Genomic DNA, 16667 nt, shown 5'->3' with positions numbered 1-16667 from the left:
ACTGTAATATCCTCTCTGACTGCCAAGTATTTTGGTCATTATAAAGATGGTTTTGTGCAGAGGGGATTAAAATAGGGTTTATTTGAGCAGTAAGACAATCTTAAAGTAGCTTTCTGTTAGATAACTAAGAGAATCTCATGTGCAGTGTTTCAAAGGACTAGGATATGTGAGAAATTTAGCAAAACATATGACAGTATATTTGTGTGTTAAATTGCTTGAGGAGAAGACAGGAGAAGCTTGGGAAATTGGTGAAAGGACTAGTTTTAGCTGTGTAGAGTTTACGAAATTCGAGCACACAGGTAAAATGGGCAAAAATATTTATTAAAAGCTAATTTCCACGACTAATCTTGGCAACTCCTATTGACACACACTTTCTCTTTTCTTCTCAAACTGATATGTGTAAAACTTTTTTCTTCTCAGGATGGCCAGGCTCAATGAAATGTGGAAGTCTCTCTCACATACTGCCATGCAGTTGTCTACCAGTCCAATCACTGAGTCAAGTGAGAGTTTACACCTCTGATGGTCAGAAAAAAGGCCCTGTACCAGGCCCTGAAGGAGCTGTTCACAAACCTGGAACAGGTCTGTGTGCTTTACATTTGTTTTGTGAATGTATGGGATGTGGTTCTTACCTGTTTTATATTTAAAAGGAGCAGATGTACTAGAGCATTTATTCAGCAAATGATTCTGTTAGTTTGCCTTGTGCAATTAAAAACAGATCACAGTGTAGAACTGCATGTATTATTATGCTAAAGCTGCAGAATTTGGAAATAGTCAAACCTCCCTCCGTATATCAAGACTTCCAGTGAATGAGCATGGGTAAAAACTTAGATTTCCTTTTTGTAAATATATGTTAAATGATAAATGTTGGGGAGGGATAGGATGGCTCAAGGGATAGATAATGGGATACCTCTACAGTTTAGCAATCTGCCCCTGTTTAGTTACTTGTATACAATGAATTGGTGCTAAAGATTGAATTGGCATAAAAATTGAACATGCTGATTAGTAGTAATTCCTTCCCCTCCTGCTTGAGGCAAAATGGTGAGAAACCTTCTGTTTAAGCTGTTGGTGTTCTGAGTATAGAGGATTTCACCCTGTAGAACTGTTAATCCGGCAATGTCCACAAGTACTAAATTATGTAACATTTAATATGGTGGAGAAGCCCACAGGCAACTTTTACTGTTGTGAAACTGGATGGCTCTGGAATTCCTACTGGAGAACTCTTCCCTACAGTTGCTTGAAGGTTTTATTTTTTTTCAGTCTTAAGCCAGATGTCTCATATTCCTGGTAGGACAGGAGCACTACCATTTCTGAGTACTTCCGTTCAAGCTGGTGACGGCACCAGAGTGCTTCACGAAAGTCTTCTCTGTGGGGGCGGCCCAGATGAGGCACAATGGCTGCACCATCTTCCTGTATCTAGCTGATTGGCTACTAATGAGTAGATCAAGTCAGGAGGTCCAGTTGGTGATCCTTGTCTTATTGCACCTTCTGACATCACTGGGGGTCTGTGTAAACAGAGAAAATTCCACTTTGACTCCTACAAGGACTATAGATTTTTATCGGAGTGACCTAGAGTCATCCTCAGGAAAAGCCTACCTTCTTATAGACTGATTTCAGGCTATTCATAGCCTGATAAATCAAGTCACCCTCAAATCTTGTACCACAATCAGGGTCTGCCTTTTCCTACTAGGCCATATGGCTGCGTGTACATACAAAACACTGTTTGCCAGACTCTGCATTTGCTACCCGAAGGCCTGGCTTCACTTTGTTTATTCAACAGACAAGGACAACATGAATACCAGTGTAACAAACCCACCAAAAGTCAGAGCCTCTCTCGTTTGGTGGATGAAACCAGACCAGGTGCAAGTGCGAGTTTCCTTTCTTCCATCCATCCCTGACACAACCCTAATCACGGATGCATCATTCATAATATGGGGAGCACATATGGACAATCACACTACATATGCATGGTACGTGGTCCCCATGGGAGGCCAGATTACATATAAATCTGCTGGAGATGAGGGCAGTTGTTCTAGCCTGCAACACATTTTTCTCCCTCATAAGCTCTCCCCACGACCAAATAATGTCGGTGATGGGGCTTTTTATGTAAACAAACAGGGTGGAGCAAAATCTCTTCCTCTGAGTATAAAGGCAGTGACTTACCTACCAGATGTGCAGAATACTCTGGCGGACTATCTCAGTAGGTACTTCTCCATAGACCATGAGTGGGAAATACACAATTCCGCCTTGACTGAAATCTTCACTGAGTGGATAACACCATCTTGGGACCTATTCTCCTCACAATCAAGCAAGAAGTTCAACCTCTATTGTTCCAGAGCATCATTAGGTCGAGACTCCAGGGATGATGCCCTTGTGTTATGCTGGATGGACCATCTGAGGTATTCCTTTTCTACTATCCCCCTGCTACCTCAGGTTCTCGGCAAAATTCGCCATGACTGGGTGTGATGAGGACAACCCTGGCCCTATCAGCCCAGGCAGTTTTGGTTTCTGGAACTTCTACAAATGTCATCCTATCCTCCTGGCTATATTCAACTCTTTTTGGATCTTTTAACTCAGGACAAGGGTAGGATCAGACATCCCAACCTAGACCTTCTTAATCTCATGGCCTGGTAGTTGGATGGTCATCAGATTTGGAATGTTCATGGTCTGAGGCCATCCAAACTATCCTTAATAGCAGCAGAAAAATGTCCACTAGAAAATGCTGTTTAGCTAAATGGAGGTGTTTCTATACCTGGCCACAACGGAATCAGTTATCACCAGAATCAGCAGGTGTCCTTGTCATTTTAGACTATCTTCTATCCTTCAAAATGTCAGAGCTTTTTTTTAGTTTGCTGCCAGGTGGACTTTCAGCTGTCAATGCGTTTCATCCTCCAGTGGAAGGCCATTCTATCTTTACTCACCCAATCACAATTCGATTCTTGAAAGGTCTCATTAGGACCTTCCTGTTGGTGACGAAACCCACACCACCATGGGACTTCAGCTTGGTGCTGTCAGCTCTTAGCAGATCACCTTTTGAATCAATGGCCACATGCTCCATGTCACACCTCTCCATCAAGTTTGCCATCACATTGGCTATGTGGGTGAGCAAACTGGGAGCACTCGTGTTAAACCTACAGTATGCCATATTTCATAGAGAAAAGATCTCCCTTCATCTCTGTCTGAAATTGATCCCCAAAGTTATTTTAGAGTTTCACATGAACCAGCCTCTTCGCTTACTGATATTCTGCCCAAAGCCTCCTCTTTCCAGCAAGGAAAAGAGGCTGCACTTCCTCCATTGCAAACAGATCTTGGCCTCTTCTCCGCAAAGAACAAAAGCAGTTAGGAAAACACGAAGACCATTTGTCACAATAGCAGAGCAATGGTGAGGGCACGTTATCGGCACAGAAACTCTCTCAGTGGATCTCTGGATACATATTTCTGTGTTATCAGTTGGCACGTATTTTTCCCCTGGATGGGGTGAGGGGCCACTCTGTGAGCACACAAAGAACCTCAATGACATCTCTTTGAGAAGTATCAAGTACTGGATATTTGTAAGACCTCTACCTGGAGGTCCATCCATGTCTTTATGAAGCATTATGCTCTGGTCTAGGCTTCCTCAGCATCTGCAGCTGTGGGGACAGCAGTGTTATAGATATCCATACCAACTGCATCCTCGTACCCTCCACTTATTTCAGTACTGCTTACCAATCAACCATGTGTGGAATATACATAGGGACCAGTGCTTGAAGAAATGGAGGTTACTTACCTGTAATTGAGGTTCTTCGAGATGTGTGGTTCTTATTTATTTTTCTACTACCTGCCCTCCTTCCCTTCTGCTTCATATCCTGTCTGATTCACGGTAAGAAGGAACTGGAGAGGCATCGGTCCACTCTGCCCTTTATGCCTTTAATTGCGAGAACAGGGAGAGCAACTGCTTATGTGCGGGTCAACAGACACTACTTGCTACAAATCTCCTGTCTCAGGCATGTGGAGCACATGTGTATTCACATGTGGAATACAGATACGGGCCACACATCTCCAAGAACCTCTAGTTACAAGTAAGTAATCTCAGTTTTTAGTGATTATGTCCTTAGGTAAGTCTGTCAACCTTCTTGAGCCTCCATTTCCCTATAAGTAAAAAATGGGATATTTTCCTACTTGACTGAGCATTCTGAAGATTAATTTATTAATGTTTAAAGGGCATCTCAACCTCTGTCCATCCAAAGATCAGCAGTTCTGAATTCTAATACTCCATTCTTTTCTCATTGGCTCATTGTGTTTTTTGTCAAGTCTCCAGAGCAGGGTAATATATTTTAAAAGGGTACTTAATGCTGTCTGAACAGTCAAATATAAATCTTGACATTTGATGTGTAATTATTTTTTTCCTATGAAAGTTTATGGCATAACCTTTCATTAAATAATGTCACTGAGCTACGTTTTTGAACAAGAAAAAATTTATCTGTACAATAGAGGGTGACTTCTGGCAAACTCCAGACAATCTTGTCTGTGCATATGAAGAATGATAGTTTGTCAATGCCCATTGTTTTTAAGTATGATGAGAAATGAACAGCAAAGAGTACCTTATTTACTTTGAACCTTTTTTTTAACATTGCTGTTCTTCAGGCTCTCCAGAGAACAGGTAACACTTTTCAACAGGAAGAAAAGGGCTGAGTTATTTTTAGGCTTTTCCAAACTCACTTGCTGCAAGATTAGTGCAAATACATTAGAAACTGTTTTGTGTGTTTTTCTTACTGTTACCTCGGTCTTTCCAAAATAATATACTCAGACCATGTTAGACCTTCTTGGTAGTTCCTGTCATATCTAATGGCTACGTGCTTGACTTAAGAGTAGTTGTGTAGCCAAAGCTTCAAGAATATTTGACTTTTGAATAATTCAAATCAGATGTTAAGTCAGGAGCTTCTCATTAAGCAACATAGACCTACTTGAAGAATCCTTAAGGTCTTCTGAGTACTCCAAATTACTTCAGTTTCAATAAAATTAGTTTTAATTTTGCTAATGACAGCAGATGTGTGGCAAACATCCAGTGCTAGAGTACTAAACACAATGTTAGAGCTGTTATTGGAATCATAAGGATTTTATTCTGATGATACAGTGAGTTTAGATGATTTTCAAAATAAATATTCAGACATGCATTTGAACTATCTGATAACATTTCAAATTCCAAATGCAAGCTAATATACTTCTGTTGTCCAGTTTCAACAGAAATTCATGACACAAGAAAATCTATGGATTTTGATTTTTTACAAGCTACTGTGTTCTTCAAAATCTTAGCTCTTTTGTTTAAAATGTTTCCAGGTCTTCAGATGGTTTTTAATCTGTAAACCAAAGCATTTGTGATATTTTCTGCAGACAGAAAATATACAGTTTTAGACTTCATTATCTTACTAATGGGGTAGTAACTGCAAACCTCAATTCTTACTACTTACGGGTAAAATTTTGCATCAAGTTTGTCCAGAACTATAAAGATGCAGCTGAAAACATTTTGATTTGTGACCATTTTTGAATAGCCTACAATACAGTGAAAACTCTAACAACTTTGTTGAATATCGAATTTCAACTTTCAGTGTTTAAATTAATGTGTATTATTATTTATACATTATCTAATTCACATTATATGAGAGTATTCACAAATACAGTACAACGAGCTAAAAGTGGTCAATTTTTAATTCTTATGATAGTAATATAACTTTATGCAATTTTCTGTTGGCCTGCTAACAATAGTTTTTTATTTTATTTAATTATAATTGTTTACATGTATCAGCAGTGAGGGTTTGTTATTTTTTTGCAGCACGGGATACCAACAGTGCAGACCAAAAACCACTTTTATTGCAAGAGCCAATCCAAGTAAAAGGTAAACATGTGTGTTATGTTGCAATGGTACAGTTGTTAGGCTGTGGTGTTTCCTTTTAAGGTATCTTTCCGACTTTAGAAGTTATAAGACTTGGAGGAAATCATCTTTGAACATTAGGAGGCCCATGAGTAAGTAGGAAGCGTGTAAGGTAGTTCGTGTCTTGGGCTTACTTACATACACATTTGTGGAAAAACACTCACATATCAACTTTCCATTTGGTGTCTGTTTCTTTTAGAGAATGTCTTCTGAAAATAGTACTACTCAGAGATGGAGTGAATAATTAGAAATAGTGTTGCTGCCAAAAGTGTGGCTTTAACTACCACTTTAAGCTGATAAATCTATATATCAGCTGATGAACTATGATTTATCTCCCTTCATCCAGTCTAGTATCTCAGCCTGTCTTTCATCTCTTCATGGATGTCCAGTCAACATCTTAAACTCAACGTGGCCAAAACTGAGATTTTTGATCTCTTCCCCCACTCCTAGCCTCAAGCCCTCCTTTCACCCCTTTCTCTTATCATGATGAAAAACATTTAAGAATGCTGCAGCTAAAACACCTTGGCTTGCCATTCTGACCATGTCAGCCCCCTTCTTCCAGGGGTTCCCTTTTCACACTTGCTTCCTTGTCTTTATCTTTAAGACCTGCCATAAGTTAACTTCAGCCTACCTAGCTGATTTAACTTATTGTCATGTTGACTGCTGCCTTATCTCCACCAGTACTCCTAGTCGTTGCTACTTACTGGTCATTTTCTTCCTTAACCATCTCTGTGCTTTTAACTACTCAGCACCTTATGCATGGGGAAAAACTCCCTGATAAAATCTGAATTGTTGTACTTTATATTCCTTTAAATCCTTTAAGACTTGCCTCTGCTCCAATACCTACAAAACTCAGGCTGCTGATCCTGGCTAGACAGGTGACACTCTGCCTGTTCCTCCTCTCTCCTCTTCTACTTCCTTACTCTAAGCCCAATTAACACTCACTTCTCACCTCTTCCCCCATCTACAGTACATGTAATTAACAAAGCGGTTAATTTGCTTGTATGTTCTGTTCACATCGTCTAACCTTCATCAATTTGGGCCTATTGTTGCTAAGGAAAGGAGTGTTTTGTATAAAGAGATAGCTAACTTACGTAAAGCAAACAAACCCACAACTTTTTCGTAGTGAAAAAGGGTAAGGATTCCCTCTTTTGTATTTGTATGATGCTCAGCTCAATGGGGCTGTATAGGCCTTTAGGCACAATTGTATCCTAAATATTTACTATTACAAATAGTAATGAAATAACAAAGCACTGAAAACGCTTAAAGGGGACGCTCTTCACCGTAAAATTTGTGTGATGTTTGGTGAGTTATATTTTAAAGAATTAAAAAAAAAAATTTTTTTATTACATTACTGTGGAAACTTAAAACTGACATTATTTTTCAAATTTGTCTTTTATTTTGAAATATTGAGTGGATACTTTGTGAACTTTTGCTAATCTATATCCCATGATATTAAAGTTAATAAACTTGTTCAAGGGTTAGTTTAAAGAAAAAAAATTAAAGCATGCAAGAGCCATTTTCTCTATTTGACAATTGTTCTCTCCATTGCACTGCCCAAGCACCTCTTTGGTAGTGTCCATTAGATCCAAAGAGATTGTGATGCAGCACATACTATTAGATGCTGAAAATTTACTTTAAAACAGTGTTGTAGATTAAAAAACCCACTGGATGCCATAAATACACCAGAATTTTTGTAAATAAATGCTGAAATTTGTAATGCCTGTGGGTTACTCAGTGTCAGCTGAAACTTTTTGCTTCAGAGCTTCCAGAATTCAGACCAGAAAGAAGGCACACACGTTAACATTGAGGATAGTTAACCATTGGAACAAGTTAGCAAGAAATGTGGATTTTTAATCACTTGAAGACTTTAAATCAGGACTAGATATCTTTCTAAAAGATATGCTGTAGCTCCAACAAAAGTTGTGGGCTTGATGCAGGAATTACTGGGTGAAGACTTAAGGCCTCTGTTATGGAGGAGGTCAGACTAGAATCCTAGAGGTCTCTTCTGGCCTTAATCTGTGAATTGTAAATTTTCAAAGATCTCTGTTCTCCTTTAATACACCTAATATCCGTCATCAACTGTAACTATTCTTTAATGGCAACCTGCCTAACATATTAACAAAAGTAAACTTAATAGTAATTTTAAAATTAAAAATCACTGTAAGGATGTTGTACTTGAATGACAAGCAGCCAAGAATGGCATAACTGAAAGTAAGATACATTTGCATTTAAAATTGTATATGTTCTCATGGTCTCCTGCTTGTGCATCAAATTCTGAAAAGATTATAGTAGAATCTCCTAGGTAGATGCTACATATAAATAAGGAATGTGTACTTTTAACTGTTCTACAGTCCACAAAACACAGTATGGCAATTTGAAGAGAGAGAACTCTGGAAAGTACTAGGTGGAGAATTTAAAAAAAAAAAAAAAAGCGGAGGGTACAGTCTGTTTCAGTTCTGGTTTAGTTCTGAAAAGATCAGTAGCAATAGCAAAATAATTAACTACTGAGATTAGAAAATAATTTGCTAAGTCTTTGGCTACCAGTGACTGAGTAGAACATGTTTATATCTGCTTTTTTGTTGCCAGAATAGCAATTTTTATTATATTAAATGACAAAATTAAGTTAAATTACTCTGTTCTTAACAATGTTTATTTCCATTCTGTCCAGAAAATTAATTTTTCTATCAGAGTACCTTCCTCTTTTACTTCTCTCGTTAAACCTCTTTATCCCAGAATCCCTGGCAGGAAGGAAGAATTTACATGTCTCCATTTAAATGGGGTAAATTCACTATTTCCCGTGATTTCACGGAAGGCTAAATTGTCTTTCAGGGCCTATACTGTAGCATGCTCAATATGACTTTTAATTGCACTTAATAATACTTTTTTTTTTTTTTTTTTTAGTTAAAGCAGTTCTTAAAAAGAGAGAGTATGGACCAAAATACACACAAAATAATTTCATCACTGGTGTCAGAGCAATAAATGAGTTCTGTCTTAAATCCAGGTACAGTAGTTTAAGTGAGTTAAAGTATAATTGTCTATATATTTTTGACTTGTTGGTATGTGTTTCAGAAGTGAAGAATGGCTTAGCACTGTGGGACACTAATCCTGATTGAAATGTCTAGGCGCCGCTCCAATATACACAGTAAATTGTAGACTGACTGAGCTGACGCTTCATTTGAAAATGACTAAGCTTCAAGCTAATTGCAATCATGGTGGCTGATGGATTCAAACTCTTTCAAAGGGGCATTGTAATAGTTTTTTATATCTATATCTATAGATAGATAGCTATAGAGAGAGAGAGATATCTCTATAGATATATATCTATATCTTCATTTAAGTTCTCTTTCCAACACCGCTATCCTTCCTCTTCTCTAGAGTGCTGACTCTGCATGCCAAGAAGTGCAGATCCTATTAGTCACTGAAGAGAAAATGCTGTCTCTGGAACAGCCAGCTTTTCACAGGGGGCACAGGCAACCTTGTAACAGTCGTTAGAAACCGTGCAAATCTCTAAAATATGAAAGCCCACTTAGAAGCCATAGGAAGCTTCATGTTAAACTTTAAGTACTTTAGAATTATATCTGTTTACATCTGCTTATTATATTTTGCCAAATTAAGACTTAACTCTCACTATAATCCTGACTTAATCACATGTATCATTCTGGACCATGGTTATTGTTACTTTACTTAACTCTCTTTAGTGTCTGTCATCCATCGCTGGCATCCACTTAAACAACACAGTTCAAATGTGTGATCTCATTTATAAAATCTGTTTGACCTTTATTAAATAAGTTGTTTGCAGTGGTGGTGCTTGTGTTGCCGTGTTTGCCCAGGATACGAAAGACAGAGGTAGGTGAGGTAATATCTTTTATTGGACCAACTTCTGTTGGTGGAAAGGACAAGGTTTCAAGCATCAGAGAGCTCTTCCTCAGGTCTGGAAAACATAACCTGAATGTCTTGAGCCAAATACAAAGTGGGACCTATTGTTAAGCAGAAGGGTTTCACGCATAGGAGATCACCCTTCTGCTTAACAATATGTCTCACCTTGTCTTTAGCTCTGGTTTCAGAGTAGCAGCCGTGTTAGTCTGTATCCGCAAAAAGAACAGGAGTACTTGTGGCACCTTAGAGACTAACAAATTTATTAGAGCATAAGCTTTCGTGGGCTACAGCCCACTTCTTCGGATGCATATAGAGTGAAACATATATTGAGGAGATATATATACACACATACAGAGAGCTCTTTAGCTCTGACACTCAGGGTACCTTCTCCAAACCTGAGGAAGAGTACTGTAGTGCTCAAAACCTTGTCCCTTCCACCAACAAAAGTTGGTCGAATAAAAGATATTACCTCACTAGCCTTGACTCTCTCTTTATTAAATATGAAAGTTTGGTGACTTTTATAGCAGAATTTAAAAATTGTAACTATTTCTGCTCTGGGTCTTACTTATCACCCTAGTATCTTAGTCCAGCCAAAGGTCTTAACTAAATGAAATCAGTTTATCATAACTTATTTTCTCTATAGGCAGATTCATTTGAAAATATATTTGTTGGCTTTTACATAGAAAGTTCTGGACAGAAATAATAGGACCATAGGTTAGTTACTGTGATCAAACCAAATTATTTCCTATTTTATATATAAACATCTTCTATAACCAAGTGTCTTGATTCAGATGGTGGAGGAAGTAACTAGGGGGACAGCCATCTTAAACTCGATTCTGACTAACAGGAAGGAATTAGTTGTGAATCTGAAGGTGGAAGGCAATTTGGGTGAAAGTGATCATGAAATAGAGTTCATGACTCTAAGGAAAGGAAGGAGTGAGAGCAGCAGAATAAGGACAATGGACTTTTAAAATGCAGACTTTAACAAACTCCGAGAACTAATAAGTAAGGTCCTATAGTAAGAAAATATAAGGGGAATAAGCAGTTCAGAAAAGCTGGCAGTTTCTAGAAAAGACAATATTACAGTCACAAAGAAAACTATCCCAAAGCGAAGGAAAGATAGGAAGAATAGTAAGAGGCCAATTTGGTGTCATGAGGAGCTCTTTAATGACCTGAAAATCAAAAAGGAATATATAGAAAGTGGAATCATGGACCAATTCTTAACTGTGAGTACAAAAGTATAGCACAAGCATGTAGAAATCAGAGCAAAATCAGGCTAAGAAACAAAATGAGTTACACCTAGCAAGGGGCACAAAAGGCATAAGGAGAGGTTCTATAAATACATTAGGAGCAAGAGAAAGACAAAGGAAAGCATAAGTCTACTACTTAAGTGAAGAAAGAGATCTGCTAATGGACTGCACCAAGAAGGCTGTGGTGTTGAATGCCTATTTTGCTTCAGTCTTCTCTAAAAAAGTTAATTGTGACCAGAATCTTAACATAGTTTATATTAACAAAAAGGGGGAAGGGAACACAAGCCAGAATAGGGAAAGAACAGGTTAGTTAATATTAGGTAAGTTAGATATATTCAAGTTGTCAGGGCTGGATGAAATGTATCTCAGGGTACTTCAGGAACTACCTGAAGCAATCTCAGAACTGTTAGCAATTATCTTTGAGAACTCATGGAGGACGTGTGAGGTCCCAGAGGACTAGAGAAGGGAAAATGTAGTACCTACCCTTAAAAAGGGGGAGCAAAGAGGACCTGGGGAATTAGACGAGTCAGCCTAACTTTGGTACCTGGAAAGATACTGGAACAAATGATTACATAATCAGTTTTTATAAGCACCTAGAGGAGAATAGGTTGATAAGTAGCTCCAAATTTAGAAGCAAAGGAAGATTCCCAGTGTTGTCATATTATCACAGAGATAAAGAGGCTGCCATTTGCAGATGCAGGCAACCTCTCTCAGGTTTCAGTGCCAGGTGTCTGGAGGATGAAAGTATGCTGAATGCAATCAGTATAGCCAACCCTGCTCATCACTACATGTGTGTCATAGACACTCAACCTAAGCTTAATGCAATGGCAAACAGAGCAGCAGGTAAAGAGTATGAAAATGAAGACAACTATGCTAACATTAGATTCCGGTTTGTTGGAATTGAAAACATTCCTGTAATGAGATCCAGCCTGCAGAAACTTTTAGAAGTCAGTGGTACAAAAGCTCTGTCTATCAACAATAGACTGGTTTATTGTCTGGTTTGGAGAACTCTAGCTGGCTGTGTCATATCAAAGCTGTGTTGGATGCTGCTATCTTCTTAGCCAAAGCAATAGCAGTTGAAAATGCAACTGTGCTAGTTCATTGCTCTGATGGCTGGGACAGGACTTCCCAAGTTTGTTCCCTTGGCTCGCTTGTTGGATTTGTTTTATAGAACAATATAAGGCGTCATGGTTTTGATAGAGATGGACTGGCTCTCTTTTGGACACATTTTCTGACAGGTGTGATCAATTGGATGGTGACCCAAAGGAAATCTCTCCAGTTTTCACTCAGTTTTTAGAAGGTGTGTGGCATCTCACAGAGCAGTTTCCACGAGCCTTTGAATACAATGAAGCTTTTCTCCTTCAGAGCCATGAACATGTCCATTCATGCCAGTTTGGAAACTTCCTTGGAAACTGCCAAAAAGAGCTAGAAGAACTAAAATTAAAAGAGAAAACTTATTCCTTATGGCCATTCCTTCTGGACGAACAGAAGTAGTATCTAAATCCTCTATACAATCCAGATTTTCCCCAGAAACTTGCCCTCTTGGAGCCTAACACAGTGTCCTTCAATTTTAAGTTATGGAGAAATATGTACCATCAGTTTGACTGAACTACGAACCCCAGGCAATCTGTATTTAATTTCATCATGACTATGAGTGAACAAAATAAACAACTGGAGAAAGACTTTAAAGAACTGGAAGCTAAAATGAAACTGAGAAACAGGCAACCAGAAGAACTCCTCACTAAGGAACCATTGCAATCTGTCCATCCTGCTTCACCAGCACTTAACACTTCTTTGTGCTTTAAGAAGGAGCAGCCTCTGTTAACTGTGAATGACTCCATTCGAACTATAGAGGGCAGCAACACAGCAGACAATTGCTGCAGTGAATAAAAAGTAGTAGCCAATATGGATATGTCAAGAACAAATCATGCCAGAACCTAATTTCTTCCTTTGACAGGGTTACTGGCCTTGTGGATAGCAGTCAATATGATATATCTTGATTTTTACTAATGTTTTTGACGTTGGCCTACATGACATTCTCATAAGCAAACTGAATTACTATAAAGTGCATAACTTGTTGAAAAGCCATACTCAAAGAGTAGTTATCAATGGTTTGCTGTCAAACTGTGAGAATGTATCTATTGGGGGTCCTGCAGGGCTCTCTCTTGGGTCAGGTACTATTCAGTATTTTTGTTCATGACTTGAATAATGGAGTGGACAGTATGCTTATAATATTTATGGAAGACTCCAAGCTGAGAGGAGTTGCAAGCACTTTGGTGGACAGGAGATTAGAATTCAAAAGGACCTTGACAAATTGGTCTGAAATTAAAAAGACAAAATTAAATAAAGATAGCTGCAAAATACTACACTTTGGAAGGAAAAATCAAATGCAAAATGAGGAATAACTGGCTGTGCAGTAGTACTGCAGAAAATAATTGGAGGTTATAGTGGATCACAAATAGTATATAATCCAGCAGTGTGATGCAATTATAAAAAAGGGAAATATCATTCTGGGATGTTTTAACAGGAGTCTCATATGTAAGGCACAGGAGGTAATTTGTTCTGATCTACTTGGCACTAGTGAGGCCTCAGCTGGAGGATTGTCCAGCTTTGGGTGTCACACTTTAAGAATGATGTGGACAAGTTGGAGAGAGCCCAGAGGAGAACAACAAAAATGATAAAATGTTTAGAAAACCTGACCTCTGAGGGAAGATTAAAAAAACTGGGCATGTTTCGTCTTGAGAAAAGACAGCGGAGGGGGCACCTGATAAGTGTTCAGATATGTGAAGAAATGTTATAAAGAGCAGGGACGGCTTTAGGGCAATTCAGCCGATTCCCCGGAATAGGGCCCCGCAACATCCCGAAGGAGCTGCCGCCAAAGTCCCGCCACTGTCGTCGTCGTCAGCTCAATCGTTGCTGCTGTCTTCGGCATTTCAGCGGAGGGTCTTTGGCATTTCAGCCTAAGACAGCGGCGGGACTTTGGCGGCAGCTCCTTCTAATCGGGCCCCGTGGTGCCTAAAGCCGGCCCTGATAAAGAGGATGGTGATCAGTTATTCTCCGGGTCCACTGAAAGTAGGACAAGTAGTAATGGGTTTAATCTGCGGCAAGGGAGATTTAGGTTAGTTATTAGGAAAAACTTTAAGGGTAGTTAAGTACTGGACTAGATTAGCAAGGGAGGTTGTGGAATCTCTGTCATTGGAGGCTTTTAAGAACAGGTTATCTGTCAGGGATGGTCTAGATATACTTGGTGTTGCCTCAGTGTGGAGGACTGGACTTATATGATCTCTTGAGGTCCTTTCCAGCTCTACATTTCTGATTCTATAAAGTGTATTACAGTGGGGAAAAAAACAAACAAAAAACTGATAGCCAAACATAGCAAATACCTGCTCAGCCACAGTTTTTACATAGCTTTAGACCTGTGTTACTGAAAGGGGGGGAAATAGCCTGGGTATTGGGCATAATCCTTTAGGCTTTCTTAAAGTGCCACATGACCTCTAATTTTCATGTAAGTAGCCACCAGAGAGGAATAAGAGGGAATATGGGTTAATTTATCATCCAAAGAATTTCCTCCTTTCAGTTGCTAAGGTATAACATTCCCATGTGTTAATATGGGCCCACAGTTTAGAGTTTGAGCCCAGGCAAATGCCATATGAGCCTCAAGAGCAATTTAAAGAACACTTTATACTGCTTGTATTGCCACTGGACTGTGTTTAAGTAAAAACCCTCAGCTTCCTGTCAATTTCTTTAAACTTGCCAAGTTAAGAAAAAATGTAGGGTAGATTTTTAAACATAATGATATAATCCTTTTAAGAATCAGTACATTTGATCTTTATATTGACTCCTTTATGTATAGTATGAACATGTTTTTTGTTGCAATAAACTGTTTCCATCCTTCAACAGTGATCTAGAACAGCTGAGGAAAATCAGACGACGAAGTCCCCATGATGATACTGAGGCTTTCACTGTATTTTTGAGATCAGATGTAGAGGCAAAGTAAGCTAATTCGTTTAAAAGGAAATTAGTTGGCAATTTAAGTAATTTAACTTTGGTTATATGAGAGAATGGTATAAGATATAATTTTAAAAGGTTAACTTTATAATGGAAGGGGCAGTAATATTTTCCTTCTCTGTCTAAATGCATTTATGTGTGCCCATTGTCGTAGTAACTTGGTACAGTATACAAAATTGAAGGGTCACATTGTATATATCCAAATTGAAATCTAACTCTCCCCCTACACTATCTTATCATGTGAGATTAATCTGGATGGATTTCTTCCAGAAGAAATATTGATAAGACATTATGCTACTCTGGTATTAATGAAGGCTTGGGTTATGTAGTCAAAAACTTGAAATTCAGAGCATTTTGTTTTGTAACATATAGTGTGTGAAAATCAAAAGGATTTCCAAATTATTTGTATTTTGTGCAGATCTCTAGAAGTTTGGGGAAGCCCGGAGGCTCTTGCTAGAGAGAGAAAACGGCGTAAAGAAGCAGAGATAGAATACAGAGAAAGTAAGTGTAGAGGGGTTTTTTTTTTTTTTTTCAAATGTCTCCAAAATGCCTTATCCACTGTTAACTTCAACTTCATACTTCCCCGTGGGAGAATAACACATCATTCACTTCACCCTTGTATGGGTGTCCAACATATACATATGTTTTTGTTAAGGTCTTGTGGTATAGTGTGGCCATGAGAAATGTGTGTATTGTTAATGTACACATAGGGGGTATATGTGATGTGTTTAAATGAGTTAATCTTAACTGAATGTATCCTTGCTTTTATGGATTAATTTGTAGATATTGTTAAACAACCTGAATGGATTTTGAGCAAAGCTTTTTTCTTTGTGAGAATTTACAAAAATATCAAAACCAGTTCAAGCCTTGCCTTTTATTTGTTTTATGCTATTTGAACTACTGATTCATGATACCTTATCTTTTGTAATTTTAGTCTAATGCTTTCAAAAGTATGTATTCTGATGATCCACTCTTTCCTTTAAAACACAATTGTAGATTTTATTCATAATGTTACAACAAAACTCAATCAATTCAATATATACAATAGATTCCATTTTTCTCTTGTTGGAAGCACTAGCCAATTAAAATTCTTGCAGAAGCAATATTAGTTGAGGTGATCGTTCCAGTTACGCAATTTTAAAATTAGAGGTCTGTTGTAGTTCATAGAAATAAGTTTACCATTGAAAAAACTGAAAGTAAAACAGGGCCTGATCCTGCAAACATATAGCACCTTTGTAACTTAATACATGTGTAGTCCCAATGGAAGGGAGGGGTACATGTCTGCAACTATTTGTAAAGTTTTTAAGAATTGAAACTGTTTTTAAGGATTTGAGCCAAATATTGCAAAGTTGGAGCCTGAAAGATTAACAACTAGCAAAAGTTTCCAGATCTTAATGTGAAAGCAAAATTGAATAAAATAGCAGTGGTACCGTGCTGTTATACGGGTGTACATTTACTGTATCAGAGCACTGTCCTTTTGAAGTGGGAATTGCCTATCAGGCTGACCAATATTGTCTCATTATTTCCGTGTATTCCCGTCTGCACCAGTTTCTTCTCTCTTGTCTTGTACTTGGATCGTAAACTCTTTGGGACAGGAACCTCTTTTTGCTCCTTTTGTGTGCCTA

The 16667-nt window shown here is 38.3% G+C and overlaps 1 protein-coding gene and 1 pseudogene across 2 annotated transcripts in view; both read left to right on the top strand.

Annotated features, from left to right (window-relative positions):
• The first annotated feature begins 425 nt into the window (after positions 1-425).
• Positions 426-16667, top strand: part of SLC30A9 (solute carrier family 30 member 9) — a 64337-nt gene continuing 48095 nt past the window's right edge. For both annotated transcript variants that reach the window (XM_029910624.1, XM_029910625.1), the window contains exons 1-5: positions 426-579; positions 5807-5869; positions 8810-8909; positions 14935-15027; positions 15461-15543. In XM_029910624.1, coding sequence (XP_029766484.1) covers positions 435-579; positions 5807-5869; positions 8810-8909; positions 14935-15027; positions 15461-15543 — 484 coding nt within the window. In that variant the 5' untranslated portion in view covers positions 426-434. The remainder of the gene's footprint in view (positions 580-5806; positions 5870-8809; positions 8910-14934; positions 15028-15460; positions 15544-16667) is intronic.
• On the top strand, positions 10993-12924 carry LOC112114813 (annotated as a pseudogene).

Source organism: Terrapene carolina, unplaced genomic scaffold (assembly GCF_002925995.2).
Source record: "Terrapene carolina triunguis isolate 2854851 unplaced genomic scaffold, T_m_triunguis-2.0 Scaffold66, whole genome shotgun sequence".
NCBI classification, from domain to species: domain Eukaryota; kingdom Metazoa; phylum Chordata; order Testudines; family Emydidae; genus Terrapene; species Terrapene triunguis.
This window is presented reverse-complemented; position numbering and strand designations above follow the sequence as displayed.